Source organism: Abrus precatorius, unplaced genomic scaffold, assembly GCF_003935025.1.
Source record: "Abrus precatorius isolate BTA unplaced genomic scaffold, Abrus_2018 Scaffold5, whole genome shotgun sequence".
Classification (NCBI taxonomy): domain Eukaryota; kingdom Viridiplantae; phylum Streptophyta; class Magnoliopsida; order Fabales; family Fabaceae; genus Abrus; species Abrus precatorius.
Window position 1 is genome coordinate 6989683 of NW_020874395.1, and position 27761 is coordinate 7017443.

A 27761-nucleotide genomic window follows, 5' to 3' on the forward strand; every position below is an offset into this window, starting at 1 on the left:
GCATCCCCTGACCTTAGGGTCTTGGATCTGCCACTAGGCATAATTGTGGTATTGTGGTCTTCCTAGGTATCAAGGATGGCTAGGTGGATACCTGTATTTACCATAGTAGACATTGATTGTGCCACTACCGTCATGAGAGACGTTGCTCCCCCTATTTGTAGGTGGACAATAGTGTTCAACAACATTAGCAGAGGTATTATGTTAGGTATTATGCTCTTCAAAGGTGACAATAGGGCTCAATTGTTGTGCTCATGTTGAATGACCACATAGAAGACCCTGTTTGTTGATGGCAAGGGATCCATGAGTAAGACTTGAGAGCATACCATCGAGAATCGTTTATCAAGCCCTTTGAGAAACTAAATGATGAAGTCTTGCTAATGAGAAGATTTCATTGCACATGTGCAAGGAGCCATTGGACGTTAGTTGTCAAGTTCTTCCCATATAGATCATAAGCTAGTGAAATAGTTAGTCACAGATTGTGACCCTTGCTTGGGCCTGTAAATTTCTTTCTAAACTTGTGCAATCTGCAACAAGTTGCTCTAAGAAAAACGCTCTCACAAATAATTCCAAATATCAATTTTACAATCAAAGTAAATAATGCTTTGGGCAATGGATGAGAACAAGGAATTTAGGAGTCAAGACATGATCAAGATTTTGCAACATTCCCATAAAGGATACAAAGGGTTAGTGGGTTCTGATACGGGAATAGAGCCAGCGAGAAATCCCATTTTATTTTTAAAAATAAGGGCCATTCAAATAGATCTTGATCAAGAATGATAGTTGTTACTAAATAAAGATGGTGCAACAATGATCGGTGAGGGGTTTCACTTAGGTGAATATGGTAGGGACTTGAAGGATTCTAACTTGGATCTTGACCAGCTAGTGTAACAATAATTGTTGAAAGAGTTGGATATGAAGAATTTTGACTTACAACTTGACTAGCTTGTGTGGTAGGTGAGGATGATGTATTACTATTTACAGACGTGATTGAAACAGGTAGGTATTAACAAAGCTTCGAGTCAGAGCTCTAATGCCATAAGACAATTTGGATGTAAGGGAGAAAAAATTAACAAAGGTAAAAAACAACAATGTGAATTGATGAATCCTATTCTTGTGTATATTTTTGCAAAAGGAAAACTATACAATATATATATATATATATATATATATATATATATATATATAAATAAGATAAAAAAAGGTTAAAAGACTAACAATATTTCTGATATAGTAAAAAATTGTAACAACTAATACAACTCAACATTTCTAGAAGGTACACCTCATTAGGTAATAAGGATCATAAATTGAGAATCTTATATGAATGACTATGATGGACTATTTTCTAATATGATACTTACTATGGTATTCGTAAAGTTAAGAGAATATTTTCTATCATCTTTAAATTAACATTGATTTATTTAATATTTTAGAGATTAAAAGATATTTATGTCCTTTTTTAAATAGACCACTAACCCCACTATTTATTGTACATATTTAATATAAAATTAATAGTAATAATAATTTCACATGAGAGGATGAATTTGTAGGTTCAATTCTGACTAGATGCACGCCAATGGGACCTTCCCTCCAATAAGTCTATTAGATTTTTGTTCAAGAATGAAATCTAATTGGAACTATCTAGTTTATCTTTTAGAACCATATCACATCTCAGATATGATGAAATAGGATGAATTGAGATGATATTTTGTAAATATATAATTATCTTGAATATATTAACTATTTTTTTATTTTTCATTGCCTAAAAAGATAAAAAAATATCTTGTTCTTTCTTCAACAATTTATGATCTCTAGTAGACCTTCTAACAGGATTCAAGAATGTCCTATTAATTTACAAGCACTGTAGAAATAACCTTCATTTATTGTGTAATTATATTTTATACACATGTTGTTAATTTAGTAGACAACATCACAAAGGTACCATACCCGCTCAAATTCAAAGGCACCTTGTAGTTCAACTTTTATTCAAAAGTTTGAGTTAGGTTTATTTTAATTTAAAAAAATATTTTAACATATAAATTATATTAAATAAAATTATTATATATTATAAAAATTTAAATGTAATAAATTTAAGATTTCATTACAAATATAAAATTATTTTCAATAAACCAAAAGTTGATAATTATAATAAAATTTGATTTTATCATAATTTTGTTTATATTTAGTATTTTTAATATAGTATATGCAAAAATTTTATTATGATTAAAAATATTGATATCAGTTATGATAAGTGCTAACTTTTATTAGTAAATTATTGCATGAATTTGAGCACTTATTTACTTCAATAAAGTAAATTTATATTTTAATTTAAAATAATTTGAATTAAAATAATATATTTGTTTTAGAGATTGAGATGAAGATTTCTTTTTGTCAACTTTCTTGGTTTAAAGAAGTTTAATAAAGATGGAAGTCAAAGGTTAATAAAAAATTTGCTTCTAATCTTTTTTACTCAAGAGAGAATCTCTCACTTGAGCAAGAATGTATGAAGCAGACTTAAGTTTCTGTTAGATTTTTGCTTTAGTGAAAATGTATTTACTTCACTTTTAAAGAAAGAAGAATAAGAAAGAAAGAGAGATTCAAAGAGTAGGAAATGAACTTAACAAGAGGAAGGTTAGAGCACACCTTGGAAAATATTGGAGAACTTTTCTTTGTCCCTTTTTTCTTTTTTTCTCTTATTGTAATGAAAACCATAAGTGGCTAAATACTTTTTGGAATTGGATGTAATCTTCTACTTTAAAATATTTTGATGATTTATATATGATTATCTATTTTTATAGATGTTAGTAATTTCATTTTATTTTTAATGATTGATTCTATTTTAAATAATAGTATTTTTATTTAAGATTCAAGGTTTAGTTGGAAAGCAAACCTTAGAAACTGAATTGAATGAAATCCACTTGGTGTACTGTAATATTAAATATACGTTTCAATATATCAATTATTTCTTAACTCTTATTTTTATTTCTGGAGGATTCATTAAATATTTGAGAAATCATTATTCATTGAATACTCTTTGAAACCTTGTATTTTGAGGAATCAATATAAGAGAACTAAAAGATAGTACATCAACTTTTATATAGATTAATTTCTAAATATTTATTTCTCAAGATATCAAAGAGGATAAACGATGAAATCTAGTTTCAGCTCAAATCCTAATATTTTTATATCCTAGTTAATTTTAATCCTTACTTTTTAAATTTTTTTAATACATGAACAATTTGTGCAAATATTAATATCTTTGTTAAAAGTTTTAAATAAGATAATAAAAATTATAAAAATATTTACGGATCCTTATGAAGACCACAACCTTTAATCCTTTATTAAAATGAAAACTTAATATACTTGTCAAAATTTTTTTAAGAAACAACTTTGTGAGTTTGGTTAAAAGATAAAATAGATCAATTTTAAATGTATATACAAATAATTTATTTAATATTTGATTATAAATTATATTTTTAATATAGCTTACAAATTATTTAAGTAACATAATATATATATATATATATATATATATATTTGATCAATATGTTATAAATAAGAATTACAATATTATTATTAAGAATATATAATATTTATTAAACATAACTTTTAATACTAAATTTTTAATAATTTTTTTGGTTTTTCATTTAGTTTAATCTGGTTTCGACTCTGGTCACACACCTTAATGTGGTTGATATAAAGACTCAAATATAAAATTTTATTTAAACGATACTGAGTCGCTTGCCATTTGAATTAACTTTCATTAGTAATTTTTAATAAATTTTAAATATAATATAGTTAATATACGTGTATAAAAAATTGTTAGTCTAAAATATAATTAATATTGATTATAAGAGATAATGAAGTTTAACAAAATAAGGCCTACTGTATCTATATTATTTTAAATATTATTAATATAAGATATATTTATATTTATATTTATTATTATAAAAACTTATATATATTTCTTTTTTTTATATTAAAACATTTTAAAGGATAACACAGATTTATCTCTTACAAAAAAAAGAGTACATATTATAAAATAAAAAAATTAAAGTTTATGCATTTATAAAAAAAAATAATTTATTAAACACGATAAAAAGTTATATATAATTTTTAATTTAAATTTTTATTATCTCGACTCAACTAAAATCCTGACAAAAAATAATAAAAAAATACGCAATACAGAATAAGAATAAGTTAAAAAAAAACCCTGTTAAAAAAATAAAAACTTAGGTTGGCAGAGAGAAGTAACGAAACAACAAAGACGCCAAGAACAAAGCTTGACGTTGTCTCTTGAAGGCATCACTGTCATCTTCTTCCAAACACATAGCATTCGCCATCTTCCTTCTCACTCAGCAAATGAGGTTCTTGTTTATTTTTTTCCCCATCTCTTCAACTTACTAGTTAAATCTTAAAGCTTTTCTAAGTTTTGTTAAAGAAGAAAGAAAACTTTATTACTTGCAAGATCACTTAATTTTATCACCACCCCATTTCTTTGTAGCCTTTGCCACATTTGTTTCCAACATCAAAATCCCATCTTTGGTGAGATTTTTGGAATATTATTGTCCCATTTGTTGGTAACTTGGAAGAGTTTAATATTCTGCGGAATGTCCACTCCTTTGTTTGTTTATTTATCATGGCATTGAAAATTGCTTTGTTTTTTGTTTTATTTTGTGTTATTAGTCGGCATCCTGAAGTTCTGTGGGCACAGCGTTCTGATAGGGTTTACCTTACTGTTGCTCTACCTGATGCCAAGGATGTTTCTGTGAAGTGTGAGCCTCAGGGTTTGTTTAGTTTCTCTGCTTCTGGAGTTCAAGATGAATCTTATAGCTTTAGCTTAGAACTATATGGATCCATTGAACCTGAGGTGAGTGAGCTCAGAGCTCTTGATTTTGGTTTTACTTTCTCATGACATAGAGATATTGCATTGCTGTTGTTTGATTCTGTGTTTGCTTTGTGTGAAATTATGTTTTGTTGTTTGTATAAGGGTGACGACGAGGACTAGACTGAAATTTGGTGGATTTGGAGCCGGTTATATGGTTTTCTAATTACAATTATTTGGACTTTGGAGCCTTCACATGAATGATCTCTCCTTTTCTTTTTGTCCATTGAATACTATTCTGTTTTAGATACTACTTTAACCATTTGGACCACAAGGAATGGTGCTCTCCTTACCCGTTTGGATTGTTTGGCATATGTGTTTATCTGGATGGTTTGAAGTTGATGTTATATTTGCTAAACAGTAGTGGATGACATGATTCTTTCTAATCTTGTTCTGTAAAAACTTTTTCAACCTACCATTATCTAACCCCACCACAAATTTTATAGTTTCACTATTCTAATTTGGTCTACAATGAATATTTTCTGTTAATTCACTTGACTTTATGTAAAGCCTGTAAAGCCTGAATACAATCCCTGAGTATGCATATTCTTATTATTATTTTTAACATGAAACTAAGGTCTGTCAACCCTTGCTGTTGACGAGATTTGAATATTTCCCCCGCATTATTGTGTGCAAGTATATGTACACTATATATTGTACTTTTCAGTTAACATTGTCAAGTACTAAAGTTATAGAATATTAAAGATATTAAACTACTTTTGTGCCTTCACCGAACAACTTAAGCTTTTAAATGTGACAATAGAGGAAGAAGAATTATTTACAACCTAAGCATTTTTAGCTATTTATTTTTATGAAAAGTGACATAATACTATGTCATTGATTACTGTCTCATGATTTTTGCTGTGCACTAATATCACCCAAAATTTTGTCAATAATTCCAGTGGAAAACTAATCTTTGCTTCCTTCTCTTATCGTCCTCTAATCATCTGCTTTATCACATTGTTGCTTTTTTCTGTTATCACTTATTTCTTTATGGTTTAATGGCTATAGCTCTGGCCACAATTGCTGTTTTTTGTTGAGTCTTTATTGCTCTCTCAAGTAAATGGTTATTTACGCTACACATGGTTTATTTAGCACCCTCTGAAGCATGATATGTTATTCAAGAAAAATAATCAAACCTGCTGATAAATAGCGTGTGGGATTTATTTCTATATGACGCATTTATGAAATGTGCAATATATTTGTGTTTCAATAGTGTTCTTGTTTAATGTTCTATAGTAGTTGAATAAAATGTGAAAACTGAAAACTACTCAAATATTATCCCACAAATTAGAGATCTTGTGGTAAAATAAATTTCTTTATGGAATGTGAATGCCAACTGTTCTGGTCTTTGCCTCTTCCAGGTTAACTATTTTTTCAATTTCTTTTCTGTATCAAATTTTTGGAAAAGTTTGATGGTCTTATTCATAAATTTGTCATTATGGTGGTACTATGTAGGGTTGTAAAACTAAATCTGGCTTAAGAAACATACTATGCTCAATTCAGAAAGGAGAAAAAGGTTGGTGGAAGAGGCTCCTGAAGTCTGAAGAGAAACCGGCTCCATACCTGAAGGTTGATTGGAACAGATGGTGTGATGAGGATGACGAAGAGACAACTTGTAAGCTTCTGTTAATTTAAAAGCTGGAATTTTGAGATTGACATTTTAAAATTCACTCTAATTAAATCTGAAAATTTATATTTCTGTGCCCATCCATGTGATTTCTAGATGTTAGATGTTAGTTTTAAGAATTATCCCTCTTGCAATTTTGTTCGAGTTTTTGACAGGAAAGAGAAACATTTCCATTATGATACTGAAGATCCTAAATTTTGTAAAATGATGATAGTTTAGTTTTCACCTTTAAGTCATGTGAGCATTCACAAAATCTTTTATTCATTAGCTTGGGGTTAACTGACATACTTTTAAACCATTAATCCTCTTGTATATAAACAATGTACAGCTCTCTTAATCAATGAAACACACATTATTCAGATTCAAGTTGGTATTCAGAGCATTCTGGTTCTTTTAGTAGTTATTATTATATCAGAACCCTAGTTCTCTCTCAGCTGCCAAGTGCCAACAAAGGGGCTGACCCAATTGTGTAATTGTTGACCAGAGCCACTTCAGTCTACCTCAGAGGTGGCCAATCTGGCCATTGACAGAAGTTCCTCTGTCAGACCCTATTCCATGCACTGCCACTAGCATTTGTCTCAGATGTCGCTGGCATGCATGTACCACACATCCCCTTCCTGTAGTATGTTGACGTCACTGCTGGTCCTGTTGAACTTGTTAGCCCCTCCTGGATATGTTTTGTCCCTCTACTGATCAAAAGGTGCAAAATACCTCTTTTTTGCTCACCATGGGACCATCCATGCCAAGTCTCCCCCTTTATGTCATTTTGGCATCATGTACAAATGACACGCATTCAGTTGTACTTGATATTATCCCTGCTGCAGAAGCCAGTGATTCAGCTTCTGCCCCAATTTTGTCTCCTGCTTTGGATTCCCTTATTGCTAATGATCAGCCCATTGCTTCTCAGAATGGTAAACTATCCACTATAGTTTTGTTTCTTAACCATTGTTTGTATTGTTCCTACTGTGTATTTGTTTCTACGTTTTATTCTATATCCGTTCCTAAATCAATTGTAGAAGCAAATATCCCACCCAAGGTGGCGACAAATAATGATTGATGAGATGCAAGTGTTAGAGTCTAACCAACTTGGACACTTGTTGCACCCCCTTTTGGAAAATCTATTGTTGGTTGTAGGTGGGTGTAATGGTTTATAATGTCAAAAGTGGCCCTAATGGGAAAGTGGATTGACTAAAAGCTCATCCCGTGGCAAAATGATATATACAAGTAGTGACGGATCTAGAAACCATTCAAAGGGGGGGCTGAGTTATTGCAAGAGTGGAGACACAACCACTCTTGTCTGTCTCGCTGAGACGCTATTGCTTGGAGTTGGAAAAAAAACTTGAAATGTGATAAGCACTGATGATAGAAATTAAAAGAAAATTTTTAAAAAATGAGATTTTCACTTGGCTTATTGGAGAAGTTTTCAAGTTCAACTCCTAATACAAAAGGCAAAGAGTGAACTAATATAGTAATGTTGTTGAGTGTGATACGTTGGTGAGCCAAGGAGAATTGTACTCAAATAGCTAATTTTTTATTAATTTCTTAAAGTCAATACTAATGTTTTTCATTCTGAGAGGAGTGAGGCCATACTAGTGGTAATATAACAAACAAATATAATATTATATATACATATATACATAGTACTGGAAGAAAAATTATAAGAGGGGGGCCCAAGCCCCACCTTGCCCCCCTTATATCTGTCACTGTATACAAGTGTATTGTGTAGACTATAGTGATACTTTCTCTCCAGTGGTGAAGATGGCATCAATTCATGTTTTCTTGGCTATAGTTCCTATGAGCAATGTTGTCAAGATCGGGATCTTACCTATGATCGGAAAGAGGGTCAAAAATCGTAAATCGTTGTAAAATAGATCGTAGGATCCTACTAAATAGGTAAAACTATACTTAAACACATACACACACACACACACACATATATATATATATAAAAGCATAAAAAATAATATACATAAAAAATTAACATCTAAATTACATACTTTACTTTAATTAAACATAACTTAAAAATTATAAATTCTAAAAAATGTATATTAGATAAAAGTTAATTATATTTTTTAAGACAATTTTAAAAAATTTCAATTATAAAATAAACTTAATAAATTTGTATATTTTGAAATTTTATTATTTCTAAAAATTCGTTAGAATATTTTTTGTTTCTGCTAGGGGGACACTAGTCTTTCTGACCGTTGCTGACGTGGCTTGATGTGTGGAGTGTATCTGCAAAAGGCACTCCGATGCTGAAGTCAGGATTCTGTTCTGAGAAATAAATACTATTTAATATTGAAAAGTTAACCCTTTACTTGTATTTCTTACCTTCCTTTTATAGGCAGTATTATGGGCTAATGGGCTTGCTAAGTTAGCCTGGTTTTGGCCCTTTAATTAGAGAGGATTAATAATTTGGTTGTTACCTTTAATTGGATTAATTATCTTTAATCCTGGCTGAAAGGGTATTCGGCTTGTCCTGACCGAGGGGGTACTCGGTTCCCTTTTTTTGTAGGTAAGATCGAGTACTGTCTTATCCGGTACACTAGCTCCCCAAGCCCAAAGAGATACGATGCGAGGGCTTTAATAATATACTTACACATGGCATGTTGACAAAAGGGTATTCTGTTTCAGTTAAGAGATAAGAGTACGGAGGGAGTACTTAGTTGTAATGGAGAGTTAAGTAGACCGAGGAGGTAGTCGGTTTTAAGTCAAGTGTTAAGAGTACCAAGAGGGGTATTCGGTTGTGGTGAAAAGGTGAGCAAGACCGAAGAGGTATTCAGTTTAATGGAGAGATAAATATAACGAGGAGACACGAACCGAATACATATTTAGCTAAAAAATAAAAAATAGAAAAATAATATGAATAATGATATGAAGCGAAAGGGTGACAGAGATATTTTTTCATTTAAGGTTTCCTCGTTTTATATGCCTCTGAAATGAAAGGGTGCGCAATCACATCCGTAGATCTGGGAAAAATCTGACGGTTAGGAAGAGGTGTGACGCTTCGTATGCTCGACTCCTTTGGTTTTATAAATACGTGGTGGTCCAGGCTTCATTTGTCACTTTTGCTATGAATCGAGAGGTATCTATTATTGCTCTAAACCGAGAGACATTCAAGTGTTTGGTTGTCAAGAGTTCTTTCTTCTTTTCCTCTGAACAAATTACTTCAAGGTACGTTCAGTTTAATCTTACCTTTCACTTTTAAACTCTTCTTCATGGCCGATTCCATTGAGTGGGAGGATTCCTTATCAAATGCTTCGAGGCCGACTACTGTCGAAGTAGAAGTTGTAGATGAAACCGAAAGGGGTGCTGGAGTTTCTTCAATGCCGAGTAGGGATTGAAGATGTAGCAACAGTCCAAGTTAGAGAATGCTACTGACTCTGAATCTACCGAACTCCTTCCAAGTATTTGTCCTCCTAGGAAAAGACCAGTATTTTCTCTCTATATGATTCCCAGATATGAGTGAGTTCACAATGAAGTGGCCGCCTACTTCTCCCACTTTAGGAAAAATAGGAGTCTTCAACTTTTTGTAGACCATTATGACATTTCACTGTGGGAGGGTACAAATCCATACCCCATAATTCTCAGTACATGCCTAGGGGATGAAACTGAGAACCCTGATTTTGTCTTTTTAGGGGGTGTCGGAATGGCCGACACCTTCTTTGTATACGAGTATATGTTTAGAGAATTAGGTATAAGGCTACCCTTTGACGACTTCTAAATGGGAGTAATGAGGGTTTTGAATGTAGCGTCGACATAACTCCATCCGAATCGGTGGACGGTTATATAAGCCTTTAGAATCTTATATAAATTTCATTATATAGAACCTACTGTAAGTTTATTTCATTTCTTTTGTACTCGTCCTTCAGATTTAACTAGGTGGGTATTCTTAATAAGGCAACCTGAATTGCCATTATTCAAGCTTTATGCTTCATCTTTTAAGGGTTTTAAGACTGGTTACTTCCAAGGTAACCGTGCACTCCATAGGTAGAAAATACTTTTTTGATAGTGAAGGCAATCCACTTTTCCCCTTCCACTGGACTCGGGTACCTCGTCGGTATGACGTTTTACCCGAGGACATGTTGTCGGTTGAAAAGGTGTCGGCCCTGGAATACTTAAAGTCTCTTCCCCAAGAGCTTCTTGCTTGAGCCCTCATCCTCTTACAGAAGTTCCCTCATCCATGTCTGGATATGGATGGTATGGTTCGTTTTTATAGCTTAGTTTTTGAATCAAGTTGTATTGATTTAACTTTTTACTTTTGTTGTAGGTTTAATGGCTCAAAAGGGGGTAAACATGCTGACCTATCGTCACGGTTTGAGAAGGCGAACTCCAAGTGACGTGTCAGCTGAAGAGCATCGCCATCCCCAACTCGACAATGTCCCAGAGGTAACCGAGCTTCGCTCTCCTCCCCGAGACTTTGTCCTCGCTGAAGGCTAGCCAAAAAAGCGTAAGGACAAGGGCAAGGAAAAAGAAGGCGAGAAGGAGAGAAAAAGGAAGCACTTCCACTCGGTTGGGCTGACTGGTGTTGACGGGATACGCAAACATGCCCGAGTTGTTGGAATGGCTGGGGCCTGTAGCTCTTCAAATTCTGTGACCGCCCTGGCGGTGTTATCTGACTCCTTCTTGGCCAACAGGGTTCATGCTGGACTGGTGGTGGCCCCGGACTTACTTTCTGATGTGGGGAGGGATATTATCAATGACCTGAGCCACAAGTCTTTGTGGCAATGCTATGCAGAGCTTCAAGCCCGAGCCATGGTGATGCTCCGAAGGCTGGCTTTGGAGCCCATGCTAGAGTTGGAGAAGGTTCAAAGGGCTAAGCAAGAGTGTGAAGAGGCCCAGTCCGCCCTTGCCGAGACCAACAAGGCTCTGGAGATCGAGGTTGCTCAAATTAAGGAACATTACAATATGACAGAGCGTCGGCTTCAGAGCACTGAGAAGGCTCTAAGGGCTAAGCAAGCGAAGATGGAGGAGGCTTTAAGGGCGAAGTCTCTGGAAATGGAAGAAGCTCTGGCTCGTGAAAGGCAAAGAGCTGAGGTCGAGATGAAGGCATTTTCTGACCAATGTTGCGACAAGATAGTTGTCGAACATGAAACCAGATTTAATCATGCCGTATGCCAATGCTACAAATTTTGTCAAGTGCCAGCCGATTTCCATTTTGATTTGACCAAAGACTTTTTCGGCGGAAGGTTCTTACCATATGATGAAGTGAACGATGACGTAGAACCAGATGCCGAGGCCCCCCAACCGAATTCCAACAACTGATAATGCCCCTAGTCTTGATGTCGGAGAGGGGGGAAATTAGAGAGTCTTCTTTTTATTTTTCTTTGTTTATTCCTGGGCCGATAGTGCCCAAATTTTGTAATGCTTTTGACAAATGAATATCAAATTTTTCTGTTCATTGCTTGTCGTATTATTAACCGACTACTAATATATTTATGAAGAACAATGACTTCAACCAATTAGGTAAGGTATATATAATAATTGATTCGTCGTTTACCGAACAGAGGTATTCGGGATTATTGAATATTTAATACATCCTTGACCGAACAAGGGTACTCGGGAGGGTACTCGGGAGGGTACTCTTTGTTCATCTTTGACTGAGTAGGGATGTTTGGGAGGGAAATAATTAATTTAACTTTAACCAAGTAGAAGTACTTGGGAGAGAAATTTTAATAAATGATTCATCCTTGATCGAGTAAGGGTACTCGGGAGAGAATTAATTAATTCAATCTTGGCCAAGTAAGAGTACTTAGGAGGGAATTTTAATAAATGATTCATCCTTAGCCGAGTGAGGGTACTCGGGAGGGAATTAATTAATTTAACCTTGACCAAGTAGAAGTACTTGAAGGGAATTTTAATAAATGATTCATCCATGGCCGAGTGAGAGTACTTGAGAGGGAATTAATTAATTTAACCTTAGTCAAGTAGAAGTACTTGGGAAGGAATTTTAATAAATGATTCATCCTTGGCTGAGTGAGGGTACTCGGGAGGGAATTAATTAATTCAACCTTGGCCAAGTAAAAGTATTTGGGAAGGAATTTTAAGAAATGATTCAAGATAATCGAGTAGCTATAAAAGTATTTTATTTATAATGTGCTTTGTTAAAAATCTTCCCAGGGAAATTATAAGAGGAAAATTATGTGCTGTATTTAGGTTCTATTAGTAGTATTTACCAATCAAAATTAGAGTTTTATTAATAAATAATTTACATTTAATTTTATCGCATATTATTGAGGTAAAACTCCAATTTTGATTGGTAAACAATATCATCAACATATAAAGAACTACATCTAACTTTTGTTCTTTATAATATTAGCATTATAATATTTTTACAAGTCTTATTGTGTTAGTAGTATTACTGAGATGGATTGTACTGGTATTGAACTGAGTACTTGGTATATTAGTAGAAATAGGAGTATCAAATCAATGTTTACTTCGTAATTATTTAGATACCTGTTGAAGAGATATATTTTCTCTATTATTTTGTCCATCAAATTCTTATAAATTCAATATGTTTGCTTTCACTTCCAACAAACTCCCTAAAGCTAGTTCTCTTAAAACTTAATTGTATTTTTTGTTCCCTCAAGTTTCTACTATGCGTAATTTTAGTCTCTCAAAATTTTTTGCTAAATAAGTTCTATTTTTTAAAATTTAGTCTATCATTTTTTTACTTAAACTCTTAAATTCTTATTTTTCACTCAAATTTTGCAAATTAAACAATAAATTGTTTACTATTTAAAACTAACCAAATAAAATGTCAAATTTCTCCAAAATAAGAAGTTAATAATTTCTCCTCTTCAAACCTTAATTTATTACCTCTAACCTTTTAATATTATTTTATATTCTAATATGATTACAATCTCCCTAAATAATTGACTAGAAATTAATAATTTAGGAGTTTTAGATTGAAGAAAATCTACAGGAGAGTATATTAGTTAAATTTTAAAAGTAGAGGGACTTAATTAGTATGCAAAAAGCTTAAGGGACTAAAATTATACATAGTACAACCTAGAAGGACCATAAGTGCAATCAAAGTTTCATCTCCAATAACACTACTAATCCATTAGTCATGTCCTGTGTTCCCTTGTATTATTCGTATTGCAGTTGTCATTGACTAATTCTTGTTTGATTTTTGGTCACTCAGTGCAATGATGAACCTATTGTAGGTTGTGCTTGTGCAGGCCTGAAGGTTAATTTTGCCTAGCTCACATCGAAGCTAACATGGCCATGTGGAAATTCAACCTGACCATGGGTGTATAAGAGGAAAGGTAGGCGAGATGCAAGGGATAATGATAAGGAAGATTTATTAGTTAGTTAGAGATAAGATAGGAGGAGTGAGAACCGTAATAATAGGAAGTTAATTAGGGAAGTTAGGATAGTAGCAGGAATATTAGTAGGGAAATCTGTTGGTTAATACACTTTTAAATAATGGGAGGGAGAGCAGTGGGAGGCATTGGAGAGATCACTATTGTTGGAGAGTATTGGCCTCTTGAAGAGCCATCTTTGTATTCTGTTTCTCTTTCCGTAATTTCTGGTTATCTCTAATTAGAATCATAGGGTTCAATCAATAAAAGGTTCATTGTTTTTCTTATTTATCCTAGCCTAATTACTAGTGTCCAACACTGGTATCAGAGCTCTGATCTTTGGAGCTGTGGGTAGGAAGAATTCTGCTGCGTCAAAATGTATATTGTAAGAAAAACCAGAGCGTGTACCTCAGGGACAGGAATGGAGACCCATGTAGAAGCAATGTAGAGATTGATCGAGACAGTGACAAAGGGTCAGAAGGCCTAGGATGCACGAATGCGCAGAATCGAGGAACTTCTGGAGAAGTTGACACAAAACATGTTGTTGGGGGAAACTCTGGAGGAATAAGAAGGATTTATGGACCTGAGTTGCAGGAAAAGCTTCGGAAGGGCCTATGTTTTCGTTGCAATGAGAAGTACAGGCCTGACCACACATGCAAGAACAAGGAGCTACGGGTGATGCTCATGGCGGAGGAGGAGGAAGAGAGGCAAGATGAGAACGAAGGCCCACAGGGAGAGGACGACGGCCAACTTCAAACCATGCAGCTGTCCTTCTACTCCATGGATGGGTTTACAACCAAGAAATCGTGGAAACTCTAAGGAAAGCTGTAGGATAAGGAGGTCATCGTGCTAATTGATTGTGGGGCCTCTCACAACTTTGTTTCGAGGAAGTTGGTGATGCGATTTCGGGTTGGAGATAGAGGACACAGATCCTTATATGGTGGAGGTGGGTGATGGAAGGAAGATCAAGTGTAGAGGGAAGTGCAGCCAGCTCGATATGCAGCTCCAGGGAGTTTGGATTAAACAGGACTTCTACCCGTTTGATCTGAAAGGGGTGGATCTGGTGTTGGGTTTAGCTTGGTTAGAGGGATTGGGGAAGATTAGCATAGATTTTCAAGAACTGGTGCTGGAAATTCAACAAGAAAATGGAGTGAGCAAAATACGTGGTGATCCTACCTTGTCAAAAGGAAAAGCTTCCTTCAAATCAGTCAAGAAGGCTCTGCAGAACTAAGGGAAAGGCTATTGGCTGGAATATTCGCTGCTAATCAGGGAGCAAACAAATGAAGAGGAGGTGCCTGAAGGAGTACAGCAGGTCTTAGCAGATTTCGAGGAGGTATCCAGAGATGAGAAGCTGCGCAAAATTCTGCATGATTTGCTTCATCATTCAGAATCACATCCTGGTTATGAACTTAAAGGGAATCGGTTGTATTTTAAAGGCAGAATAGTGTTACCCAAACAGTCCCCTAGAATCCCAGATCTGCTAGCAGAATTTCATAGCTCTCCTACTGGGGGTCATTCTGGTTTCTTTAGGACCTACAAGCGGTTGGCCAATGTGGTTTATTGGGAGGGCATGAAACGTGACATCCAGGATTTTGTGGCTGGTTGCGATTCTTGCCAACATAATAAATATGACACGCTGTCTCCTGCAGGCTTGTTGCAGCCCCTACCCATTCCCCAGCACAGTTGGACAGATATATCAATGGATTTCATTGGGGGCCTCCCTAAGGCAAAAGGGATGGACACTATTCATAGTGGTCGACCGGTTAACTAAATATGCTCATTTCATTGGCATCTGTCATCCTTTTACAGCGAAACAGGTTGCAGCAGTTTTCCTAAAAGAGGTGGTTCGTTTGCATGGTTTCCCGTCATCCATAGTATCGGATAGGGATAAAATCTTTCTCAGCCAGTTTTGGAAGGAGCTGTTTCGCTTAGCCGTGACACAATTGAAGTTCAGTACCGCTTACCGCCCACAAACCGATGGCCAAACGGAAGTAGTCAACAGGTGTTTAGAAGTGTATCTGCGTTGTTTGACAGGGGCAAACCCGCGAAGGTGGCCAGATTGGCTAATGTGGGCTGAGTTTTGGTTCTATTCAAATTATAGTGCCTCAACGAAGACTACGCCTTTTAAGGCACTTTATGGGCAGGACCCACCTATGTTGTTAAAAGGCACCACTATACCTTCTAAGATTGAGGAGATTAATAAGTTAACTAAAGACTGAGATGAGCAGCTTGAGAAATTGAAGCAAAATTTGCTGCGGGCTTCGGAGACTATGAAGGTTATGGCTGATAAAAAGCGGAGGTATGTGGAGTTGAAGGAAGGGGACTAGGTGTACTTGAAGATTCAATTCAGCCGTATAGATTGAGATCTTTGGCCAGGCGACCTAATGAGAAGCTGCGACCTCGATTCTACGGGCCTTATCAGATCACTCAAAAGCTAAGTTCAGTAGCTTTTCGCCTCCAGCTTCCTGAGGGCTCTCAAATTCACCCTGTTTTCCATATTTCAGTCCTCAAGAAGAGTCTCAAGTCTGACTGCACACCCCAACCACTTCCACCGATGCTCTCTGAGGAGTATGAGCTGCAAGTACGTCCAACAAAGGTTCTAGAGACACACCAAACTGCTCAGCACGATTTGGAAGTCCTCATCAGGTGGCATGATCTACCCGCACATGAAACCAGTTAGGAATCAGCAGCACAGATTCAGGATCAGTTTCCTGACTTCCACCTTGAGGACAAGGTGAATCTTTTAGGGGGGGTATTGATAGGAGACCACCTATATTCAGGGTGTATAAGAGGAAAGGTAGGCGAGATGCAAGGGATAATGATAAGGAAGATTTATTAGTTAGTTAGAGATAAGATAGGAGGAGTGAGAACCGTAATAATAGGAAGTTAATTAGGGAAGTTAGGAGAGTAGTAGGAATATTAGTAGGGAAATCTGTTGGTTAATGCACTTTTAAATAATGGGAGGGATAGCTGTAGGAGGCATCAGAGAGATCACTATTGTTGGAGAGTATTGGCCTCTCGAAGAGCCATCTTTGTATTCTGTTTCTCTTTCCGTAATTTTTGGTTATCTCTAATTAGAATCCTAGGGTTCAATCAATAAAAGGTTCATTGTTTTTCTTATTTATCCTAGCCTGATTACCGGTGTCTAACACCATGTTGGCCCATAAAATGTGAAGCACATGGTTTGTATTAAAGCTTCATATGGCTGTGTTGGGGTGATCAATGCTAACCCAGGCTTACGCATGACTGTGTTAGTCTTGTGGGCTGAGATTGGATCTCCAATGGTCTTATCACCACCAAAATATGCTTCTTTTTTAGTATTCAATGAAAGCCAAATTTTTCAATTCTAGAATAAGGGGGCATTTGGAAGAACATATATAAATAACTTATGACTTATAAGTTCTGTCTAAATTATTTGAATAAGCTTCTTGGTATAACTTATCAAAATAAGCTTTTTCCAGTTTATTCTAATTAATTTAATGATTAAAATTATGGCATAAGCCCTCATGTAAAGAGCTTATTGAATACACAATCAAGTTGTTTAGTTGAACACACCCTAAATAAAAATGAAGGCTTATCAATCTCCTTCTTTAACTGCAAGTCGTAACAAATAACAATGACTTGGAGCATGTTTGATTTACCATTTATCCACCATGATACCCTTTCCAATGCATAGTAAACTGTTGGATTTATTTTTGACACGACTTCCCCAACACATTTGATGGCTTTGAAAAATTTGGGCTGTAGGAAAATCAGTTTTTCAACATTACACACACACACCCTTGGTATATCACTTATCTATACCTTGCATCTTCCGTTTCATCTACTTCTACACATCCTATTTTTGCTGTGTTTTTACCTCATCTCTTTCCTGTTTCCCCTTTTCCCAACCACCATTTTTGGTGAAACAACCAACCTGTTGCGATTGTTACCATTACTGGTTTGGGGCATCATGATTAATCTCCTACAATTTCTTTTCCTTGAGATGTTGGGTTTTTTGAGACTGTCCAATATAGATTTCCATTCCTCTTTGAAAAGCATAGTTGTACCAATGTCATTGCTCTCTTTCTCTTTTATGCTACTTTATCTAGTTCTGCAAATTCCATTCAAAGTTGTAACTTCTCTTGACTCACTATTTGCACACCTGTGACTGATGTTCTGTCTTGTTATGGTTGGTGTATGGCCATGTTGGATGGAATGCATTCCTTTGAACATAATAAAAAATCGGGGTTTGGTTTCTGTCTTTCTGATATGCTTCAAGAAAAACCAAAGAACCGGGATGTATTATTTATGGATATTTCCTGTCAAAGAATACAGGAAACTATAGCAGTGTTTACAAGATGGAAAATCAGAAAGGAAATGAGTAATTTGAGAGTGCTCTGCTCTCCCAAGGCCAAGTCCAGGCCCAATTCCAGCCTCCTCAGTCCTCACCCCATTCACACTTCTCTCACTTTAATCACCCTTCCTAATGGTTTGAGCTGTGACATGTCTCATGTCACTACTAGCTAGGCAGTTGTTCCCACTCTTTCTGACTGGTTTTGAATATGCACATTGCCCCTATACTTCTCCTATACATGTGCTTAATTGTGGGCCTCTTTTGGGCAGTATCAGGCTGATTGTCAGTTCTAGTGAGAAGATTCAACAAGAGCTTCTTGTTATTGAACATGTGTGGACCGGAGAGCAGCTTGTAGACATCTTCATCAACAGAATAGAGTATATTTGTAACAAGTTGAGCATGAATAACATTTACTAATGGTCTTGCTTGAGAGAGTGTTAGAGAATATCCATTAGTTTTGTTCCTGTTAAGGATACACTCGTCTTTTGTAGTCGCTCTTCTAGTCCACTGATACGACGTCTTTATAGAATATTCTAGATTCTCCTTTGTAGTAACGTGGGTGGAGGGCACCTGTAAAGGCACTCCAATGGTGAAATCACTTTACCTGTACTTCATAATTTCCTTTTATAGACATGATATTGGGCTTAATGGGCTTATGACTCAGCCCTGTTTTAGCCTTCTGATTACTTAGATAGTTAATCTCTTCCTTATCGATTTTTGATTATTAATCTTTAATTAGCTTATTGATTTATTTTAATATGATTGGCAGGATGTTCATCCTTAGGTTAGGCTGAAAGGATGTGGGTACCTTTTGTCCTAGTACTAGGCCTGAGAGGTATTCAGGTTCCTTTTTTTGTGATGATGACCGAGTAGTGTCTTACCTAGTACACTTGCCCCCCAAGCCCGAGGAGGTATGACGTAGGGGCTTTGGATTAATCTTTCAAAAACTTGTTTATTTTGATGTGTGGTACTCGTTTATTAGTGAGGCTGAAGGAGTATTCGGATTCTTGTTTGTGTGAGAATGATCGAATATCTTGTACACTCTTGCCCCCCAAGCCTGAAGAGGTAAGAGTTTCAAGTTGGCAGATTAGGGCTTTAGCAAATTAGGGTTTCATCGTGGTTCGTGCTTTGAAATGAAAGGTTACATGTTCATAGCCGTTGATCTAAGAAGAGATCTAATAGTTGAGAAGAGGGGTGACCGTTCATATACCCGAAGCTTTGTGTTTTATAAAAAGGTTGTGGTCTAGGCATTATGTACGCTTTTTGTTCTGCACCGAGGGGTATATTCTGCTAAAACGTTCTAGTATTCTGCATTTTAAATTCTAAGGTAAGTTTGCTTCGCCGTTACCCTTCTTTGTCTCTCTACTCTTAATCTTGTGGATATGGATAATTCAATGGAGTAGGAGGATTCCTTGTCGGATAAATTTGGACCGGGTACCGAATCGGTTGATGGAATGGGTGAGGTGGTCGAGATCGAAGGGGTAGGGGGTATCTCTTCTCAATTAAGCGGCGGAGTTGTGGGTGATGCAACTAATACTGTTAGGAATTCAGGAGACAAAATTGAGTCGTCTAATGCCGAAGGGGTGGACTCTAAATTAGACGAGTCACTCCCAAATGCAAGCCTTTCGAGAGAACGCTCCAAATTTTCACCATGTACTATTCCTAGTTACAAGTGGGTAGACGGGGAAGTAACCGCGTACTACTCATGCTTCAAACAAAAGAGGCAGCTGCAAGGTTTTATAGATCAATGTAATATAGCCTTATGGGATGCTTCGGATCCCTATCCAATAACCGTCAAGGTTTGTTGAGACAATGAGTCGGTAAACCCTAAATATGTATTTTTAGGTGATGGTGTCGGGATGACTGATGCCTTTGTATATGAATGTATATTTAGGGAATTAGGAGTAGTACTTCCTTTGATGAATTTCAAATGGGTGTATTAAGGGTTTTAAACGTTACTATCATGCAACTGCATCCGAATGGGTGGGCAGCGATGCAAGCGTTCCGAATCCTGTGTAAATTTCATTATATTGAGCTTAGTGTAGGTTTGTTTCTCCATTTGTTTTGTATCCTACCTTCAGACAAAGCAAGGTGGATGTCACTAATAAGGCAGGCCAAACTGCCCTTGTTCAAACCTTGTACTTCTTCTTTTAAGGGTTTCAAGATTGGATACTTTAAAGTAATTGTTGACCTTGTTGGTAAAAAATACTCTTATGATAATGAAGTTAGACGTTTTTTTCCCTTCCATTGGACCCGAGTACTTCGTCGGTACGATATCTATCCAGAAGAGATGCTTACTCAAGAAGAGTCATTGGCACTAGACTACCTGAAATCTCTCCCTCGAGAACTTCCCGCCTAAGCACTTATCCTTTTGCTAAAATCTCGTAAGCCCCACTTGAACTTAGAGGGTATGCTTTGTGACTTTTGTTTCTGTTTTGCTGGCCATGTTATATTGATTTGACTCCTTGTTTTTGGTGCAGGTATTATGGTGCAAAGAGGGTATGGTCTAAACTATAAGCAAGCATTGCGGTGCTGAGCACTTGAGGGGGTTTTAGCTGAACAGCACCGACACCCTCAAATAGATCAAATACTGGAGTTGGCTAAAGCACACTCTCCTCTATAGGACCTTCCCCTTGCCGAAGGGCACCAAAAGAAAAGGAAAGATAGAGGTAAGGGGAAAGAGTTCGAGAAGGATTGCCAGAAAAAACACGCTTGCACCGAGTCCCTCGGGCGTATTACCACTGGGTCGAGCAGCTCCCCTACGCAATTCGTCGTTCATCCAGTGGTCAAGGCCGTCAAACATGTATCCCCTGACCTTTTATCGAAAAACGAGAGGACTATTGTAAATCAGCAGGATAACAAGTCTCAGTGGGAATGGTATTGTGAGCTCCAAACCCGAGCCATGGTGATGGTGCATAGCTTGACTCCGGAACCTTTACTTCAGCTTGAAAAGGTTAAGAACCAATTTTTTGCATCCCAGTGAGCCTTGGAAGAAAGTGAGGAGGTTCGGTCAAATCTGGCCAATACCAATAAGGAGCTGGAGGTTGAGGTGGCTTAGTTGAAGGAGCACCTCAAAATATTGGACGACTGAGTTGCACTGCTAAGAACTGGGCTTTGGTTGCTGAAGAAGTCAAGAGGTCAAAGGGTTTGGAGCTTGCTGATGCCTTGGCGAGGGAGCGGCAAAATAAAGAGAAGGCCGATGTTGACATGAAGGCTTTTGTGGCTGAGTGTCAAGACAAAATAATTGTCGAGCACAAAGCAGGCTTTCAACACACCATTAAGCAAGCTATGGAATTTTTTGAAGTGCCATTTGCCTTATACTTTGACATGATGAAGGACTTTTTCAACAGGAAGTTCCTGAGTTACGACGAGGTGGCCAACGATATTGAAGCAGACACTTGTGCTCCCTGTCAAGCTTGGCCTATTCCTATTGAAGAGGCCACTACCCAACACGAAGATGGTGATGACCGTGTTGATGCTGCTGCGGAGGATCATGAACGAAGGGGTTAGTAAAAACGGTTTCATTTTTATTTTTATTGATTTTGTAATCCTTGGGCCATTAGCGCCTACTTTTTGTAAAGCTCTTTAGCCATTTTGTGTTCGGTAATTTTAAAAAGTGATGCTTCAAAATAAACAAGTTAAACCAATTAGTAACAATAAAATGCATTGATAACTTAATGTTTTTTTATCCGAATAAGTAAACAGTAGTGGATGTCCTTCATTAATTAGCCCAATAAATATTGATAAATACTTGACCCAGATAAATAACATTTTAATCGAATTGATTATAAGGATTGTGTGTAGATAATCACGCTGTTTTAATCTAAGTGATATAACCACTAGATTTTGCCGATATAAATAGAAAATTAGCATATTAATGCGGGTGTGTGATTACATTCTTTGCTGAATAAGTTATACAATGGAAGTGATATTCAAGCAAAGTGTGTTTGCCGATGAGTCGAATAGGTACTTGTAAAATATAAATTTTACCTTAGCCGAGCAAGGTATTCGGGAAGGAATATTCAGTTGAGTGAGCCACTCGGGAGGGAATATTAGATGCAATCCTAGTCGAGTGGGGTGCTCGGGAGGGAATAATAAAAATAGAATCATGTCTTGAAAAAAGAGCTATCTTTATTGACGAAGTTCTCGTTAAAAACCTTCTCGGAAAAATCTCATTTCACGTTCTTTTAAGTGGACAAAACTTGAGCGAGAAAAAAGAGTGCACTGAATTTATACAAAGTACAATCTTAGCTATAGTAATGCTTAAGAGGTGATGCATTCCAGGTCCTCGGTATAACTTTTCCCTCAAGGGTTTCAAGTGTTGTTTAAACTGGTCAATACCCAAAAAGGTCCATCCCAATTGGCGGCAAGTTTTCCTTCTTGTCGGTCATGGCGCACCTCCCCGGTTGCTCTCCACACTAGGTCTCCAGTTTGAAACTGCCTTGGCTTGAGTTTGGAATTATACTTCCATGAAATCACCCTTTTGCTTGCTTCAGTCACGATAATGGCCTGGTCTTGAATTTCGTCTTTTCTTCAAAATGGTGTCTCTGAAAGAGGGTTCACCAATTTCAACTGGGACCATGGCTTCATTTCCATAAGTCAACCTAAAAAATGTTTCTGTTGTAGTAGTTTAGGGAGTGTACCAATATGTCCAGAGGATTTCAGGTAGTTTTCGGCCCATTCTCCTTTTGTTGAGCCTAAGCGTCTTGAGTTCATAGAGGATAACCTTGTTTGTTGCTTCGGCTTGACCGTTACTTTGAGGGTGTTCGACCAAAGTGACTTGGTGCTTGATGTGAAGTCCTTCTAGAAACTCATTGAAGCATCGATCCATGAACTGGAGGCCATTATTGGTAACAAGGGCATATGGCACTCCAAAACGGGTGATGATATTTCTCAAGGTGAATTTCTGTATATTATTTGCTGTGATAGTTGCGAGGGGTTCAGCTTTAATTCATTTGGTAAAATAATCAACTACAACAGAAGGAACTTACACTGTCCTATGGCCAAGGGAAATGGGTCCAGCCATTCCCCACATAGCAAAAGGCCAAGGTGGGGCAATGGAGTGGAGAGTCTCGGCAGATTGATGTATGAGTGGGCCGTGTGTTGACATGGAATATATTTTTTGATAAAAAGGACAAACTCCTTAGCCAGTGTCGGCCAATAATAGCCTGTTCTTAGCACCTTTGCTGCTATTGTTCGTCCTCCCGAGTGGGTTTGCCTCATGACATAATTAGCTTGCTCTTCATTGTCTTAAGGCGTTTGGCTTGATCCTAATCGTCTAGGAGTTTATTAGCGGCAAGATATTGAATGATGTCTATCATCCAATTCTTAGATGTACCTTCGATTTCCATACGTTCTTCATAAAAAATGCTCGGCTTGCTAATTTCTTGCTGGATCATACTTTGGAGTCGTCCCAGCATTTTTGCTGGATCATTCTTGCTGGATTATTAAATTCGTCGTGCAGCCCTTTAAATTCTTGATAATACTGCAATATGATGGGATCTTTAACCTGATACGTACCGTTGACTTGCTCGGCAACCACTAGGGAGTCGGTCCAACATGTAATTCTTCTTACCCTGATCTCCTTTGCTAATTTGAGATCGACAAACAACGCTTCATATTCAGCCGGATTGTTGGAAGCCTTGAAGTCGAATCGTATTTATTGTTCCAATGTCACTTTATTCGGTCCCTCTAAGATGACCCCTGCTCACTACCATGAAGATTTTTGACAATCCGTTAACATGTAAGTTCCACATGGTAGTAGGCATTCTTTGAGGATGAAATTCGTTAAGGAATTCTGAGAGGATTTGGGCTTTGAGAGGTCCGCGTGCCTCGAAACAGATGTCAAATTAGGACAACTCGACCGCTCAGGCCATCATCCGTCCGGCTAATTCTTGCTTATGCAACACTTTTGCAATTGGACTATTTGTTTGAACCACTATTCTGTGACACTGGAAGTAGTGTCTGAGTCGTCGTGCCAATGGAACAATGCTAGGACTGCTCTCTCCATTAATTGATATCGGGTCTCGGTATCATGCAGTTCGGTTGATGAAATATACAGACACCTGTCCGATACCGCAAGATAAAAGTTTTATGCTTGGTCAGGATGGGCGATGTTGCTAAGATGGTCTTGGATTGTTTGAAAGCAGTTTCACACTCCTCGGTCCATTTAAATTTGTGCCTTTCTAAGGAGATTGGTGAATGGCTGAGATTTCTCTGCTAATTTTGGGAGAAAATGAGATAATGATATGCTCCAGCCTGTTAATTTTTGCACTTCTTTGATAGTTTGAGGACTGCTCATCTCAATAACTGCCTGACACTTGTTCATGTTTGCTTGAATTCCTTTTTTCAAAAGCATGAAACCTAACAACTTTCCTCTGAAATATACAAAATGTGCACTTTTTCGGAATAAAATGCATTCTGTGTTGTCGTGCTTTAGTGAACACTTCAGTTAAATGCCTTATGTAGTGGTCAAGAGCTGTGAATTTTATCACCATGTCATCCACATATACTTCCATACACTTTCCTAACTGTTTGGTGAAGATTTTATCCATTAACCTTTGGTTGGTTGCTCCAGTATTCTTTAGGTCAAAAGGCATAACTTCATAACAAAAATTTGCCAAATTGGTGATGAATGCTGTCTTTTCTTCGTACATCCGGATTTAGTTATACCCAGAGTATGCATCAAGAAAACTGAGCATCTTGTGACCCGCTACTCTGTCAACCAAAGCATCTATACTAGGTAGAGGATAAGCATCTTTGGGACATGCTTTGTTTAGGTCTGTGAAGTCAGTACACATCCTCCACTTTCCGTTTGCTTTTTAAACCATAACGACATTTGCTAACCAGGTCGAATAATGTACCCCGAATAAAATCGGCTTTTAAAAGCTTGTCGGTCTCATCCCAAACAGCACGGGCTCGCTCACCTCCCATCTTTCTCCTTTTTTGGGCAACTGGCTTGGCATCTTTACATGTTGATAGTCGATGGCATAGGAAATTAGGATCTATTCCAGACATATTTGCTGCTGTCCATGCGAACAACTCGGCATGATCAAGTAGTAACCTCTGTATTACTTGCTGTTCGTTCTGTGATAACCCGGCTCCTAGGTATGTAACTTGTTCGGGCCTTCTTCCGAACTGGTAGGGTTTCTTTTATTCAGGTTCAACTCGAAACCCCTCATCCACTCTTGGATCGAGTTCCACGTTTGAGAGTTCTACTCCTAACTGAGGGGATACTATATTGACGTCTCTATTCGGGTTAGACAAGGGCTTTAGGCACAAATTTGCAAAATAGTATTCCCTAATGAGCTTCTGATCTACATGGACGGTTATGATTTTACCTTTGTCTGAAAGAAACTTTATAGCGAGGTGAGGAGTAGATACTATGACTTTCAACTTATTGAGAGAGGGGCGCCCGAGTAATATATTGTATGAAGTGTTGGCATGGACCACCAAATACGTTACTTTAATGCGTTGTCCCTCATTTTCTGAGCTGAAGAGGGTGTATAAGTCTATGCATCCACGAGTATTCGGGTACCCTTCTTCTTGGTACTAGGCTGAAGGGGTATTCGGGTTTCTTTTTTTGTGATGATGACCGAGTAGTGTCTTATCCAGTACAAGTTTATTGTGCTAGACTTATATCTTTTGGCCTGTGCTTTTCTTTCATAGTGTAAATAGAGACTGGGGGAGACTATCAACACTGAGTTAGTCATTTCCATTGTTTTTTCTCTATAACAACCACCAAATCTTATCCCACTAGGTGAGATCCGCTCATAGATCACACAACAGCATTCAGCTCGGTCCAAAATCAAATTCTCAATTGTTTTTATTTCCACTAAAAAGTTAAATTAATAGCATCTTGATCCCTTGCATGCCAGATTGGTTGGACAACCTTGCTTTATTATTTGTATAAGTTGGACTTTAGTTTAGTTGATTACAGTTCAAAAATCTAAAAAAAGTTGTGTGAGTATACTATTTCACTTGTCTGATCAAGTTTTTGTTGGACATTTTGCAGCTGATTTGGTATCTGACGATGATGCACGGGTACATTTATTTTTTCGATAGCACATGTAAAATTGAGTTTCTAAGTTTCGCAATCCTGGTGCCTTATGTTTTCGAATGCATCTTGTTCTTTTGCAGTTTGTTGGTCAAGATGATGGAAGCAGTGATGATGAAGGAATGTTATGTGAGTGATCCCCCTTGTATCTCTCTAATTATAGTGATTCTTTCAATATCTTATTGATATGGAATTTTATGGTAAAATATGCGCAATGAGATCCTTTAGTCTTTCTCAGTATATGGTCATTATACCATGCGCATGCCATGCATGTCTTGAGCTGTATCTCTATCAGGATTAGTTTTTCATTTATAGGAAAAGTCTATCTTTGCCCACAATTGATAATTTCGTTAGTAGTTGCAGTATCTAACGGCTGCTTTATTTTCTTTTAGACTTAATTGTATTTTTAGTCCTTATACTTTAAACTAAGGGCAATTTTAGTCCTTTTTAGTTTTAATTATTCATATTTAGCCCCTCTAATTTTTCAATTGTTCAAATTTAGTTCCCCACTCTAAAATTTTATTCCATAATTAATAAAAATCTAATGAAGGTGTGACATGTTACTAATATATATAAATTTGTAAAGAAAAATATTTAAATAAAAATACTAAATAAAATAGATGGAATATAATAAAGCCTTTTTATTCTTATTTAATTATTTTATTACTTTTTCTTTGTAAATTTTGTATGAATCAATGATTTATTACATGATGATAATATTCTTAATTATTGCATAAAATTTTGAAGTGGAGGACTTAATTTGAACACTAAATACGAGGAATTTTAATTAGGGAGATCAAAATTAACCATAAGCTAAAATACGAGAACAAAAAGTGCAATTAAGCATTTTTTTTAAGCTATTCATGTATTTATTTGATATACTCAGTTTATGTATTGGTCGTGCTCTTATTCCCTATTTATACCTGACATAAATGATCTTTATTTGCAGATCTTCCTGACTTGGAAAAGGCTAGGGGATAGTGACTCTTTACAGTACTAACAGATTTAAGAAGCATCATTGAGATGGAATCATAGGGAACTATTTAAATAGGTTCAGGGATAGACTACTTGATAAGATGCATTGTGACTTGATTGTGGCTATCTTGTATATAGAACCTGACTACTGTGCTTTGAAAACATGGTCTTTATCTTGTGATTACTTGGGACCAATTCTGGTGAGAGGTTTCTTTGATGGGAATGTTGGTTGCATAGTATAATCTAACATTTTTCTTAAAAAACTTGTTTGATATTATACAACTCTGACGAGTATTGTCATTTCAAGGTTGCAACTTTACCCAGAAACGCCATTTTCCCCTTTTTATTTCATTTTTCCTGGATTAAACTTAGCTTAATCTTTTCTTTCTTTCCCTTTTCTTTTTCCGAAATGTTGTGGAGGTGACTCCTCCACTCTTGATTGGTAAAACCTCTTTGATTAGACGAATTATTCATTTGTCGACCAAAAAATAAAAAATAAAAAAAATAAATCATTTATTCATTGACATAGAAATTACTTTATTTCAAAATGATCAAATTTAGTTGTAAAATAAAAT

General features: G+C 36.5%; 1 protein-coding gene across 1 annotated transcript; it reads left to right on the plus strand.

The window, feature by feature from the left end:
* Positions 1 to 4230: 4230 nt before the first annotated feature.
* On the plus strand, positions 4231 to 27288 carry LOC113867483 (co-chaperone protein p23-2). The gene is made up of 6 exons (XM_027502844.1): positions 4231 to 4364; positions 4684 to 4867; positions 6341 to 6500; positions 26170 to 26198; positions 26295 to 26340; positions 27161 to 27288. The coding sequence occupies exons 1-6, from the start codon at positions 4360 to 4362 to the stop codon at positions 27190 to 27192; spliced, it is 456 nt and encodes a 151-aa protein (XP_027358645.1). The 5' UTR covers positions 4231 to 4359; the 3' UTR covers positions 27193 to 27288.
* The last annotated feature ends 473 nt before the right edge of the window (positions 27289 to 27761 follow it).

Bases quoted from the DNA above. Each gene is read 5' to 3' on its own strand.
- LOC113867483 (XM_027502844.1), top strand. The intron at 6,501-26,169 runs GTAAGCTTCTGT...GACATTTTGCAG, and splicing joins GGATGACGAAGAGACAACTT to CTGATTTGGTATCTGACGAT. The intron at 26,199-26,294 runs GTACATTTATTT...GTTCTTTTGCAG, and splicing joins TATCTGACGATGATGCACGG to TTTGTTGGTCAAGATGATGG.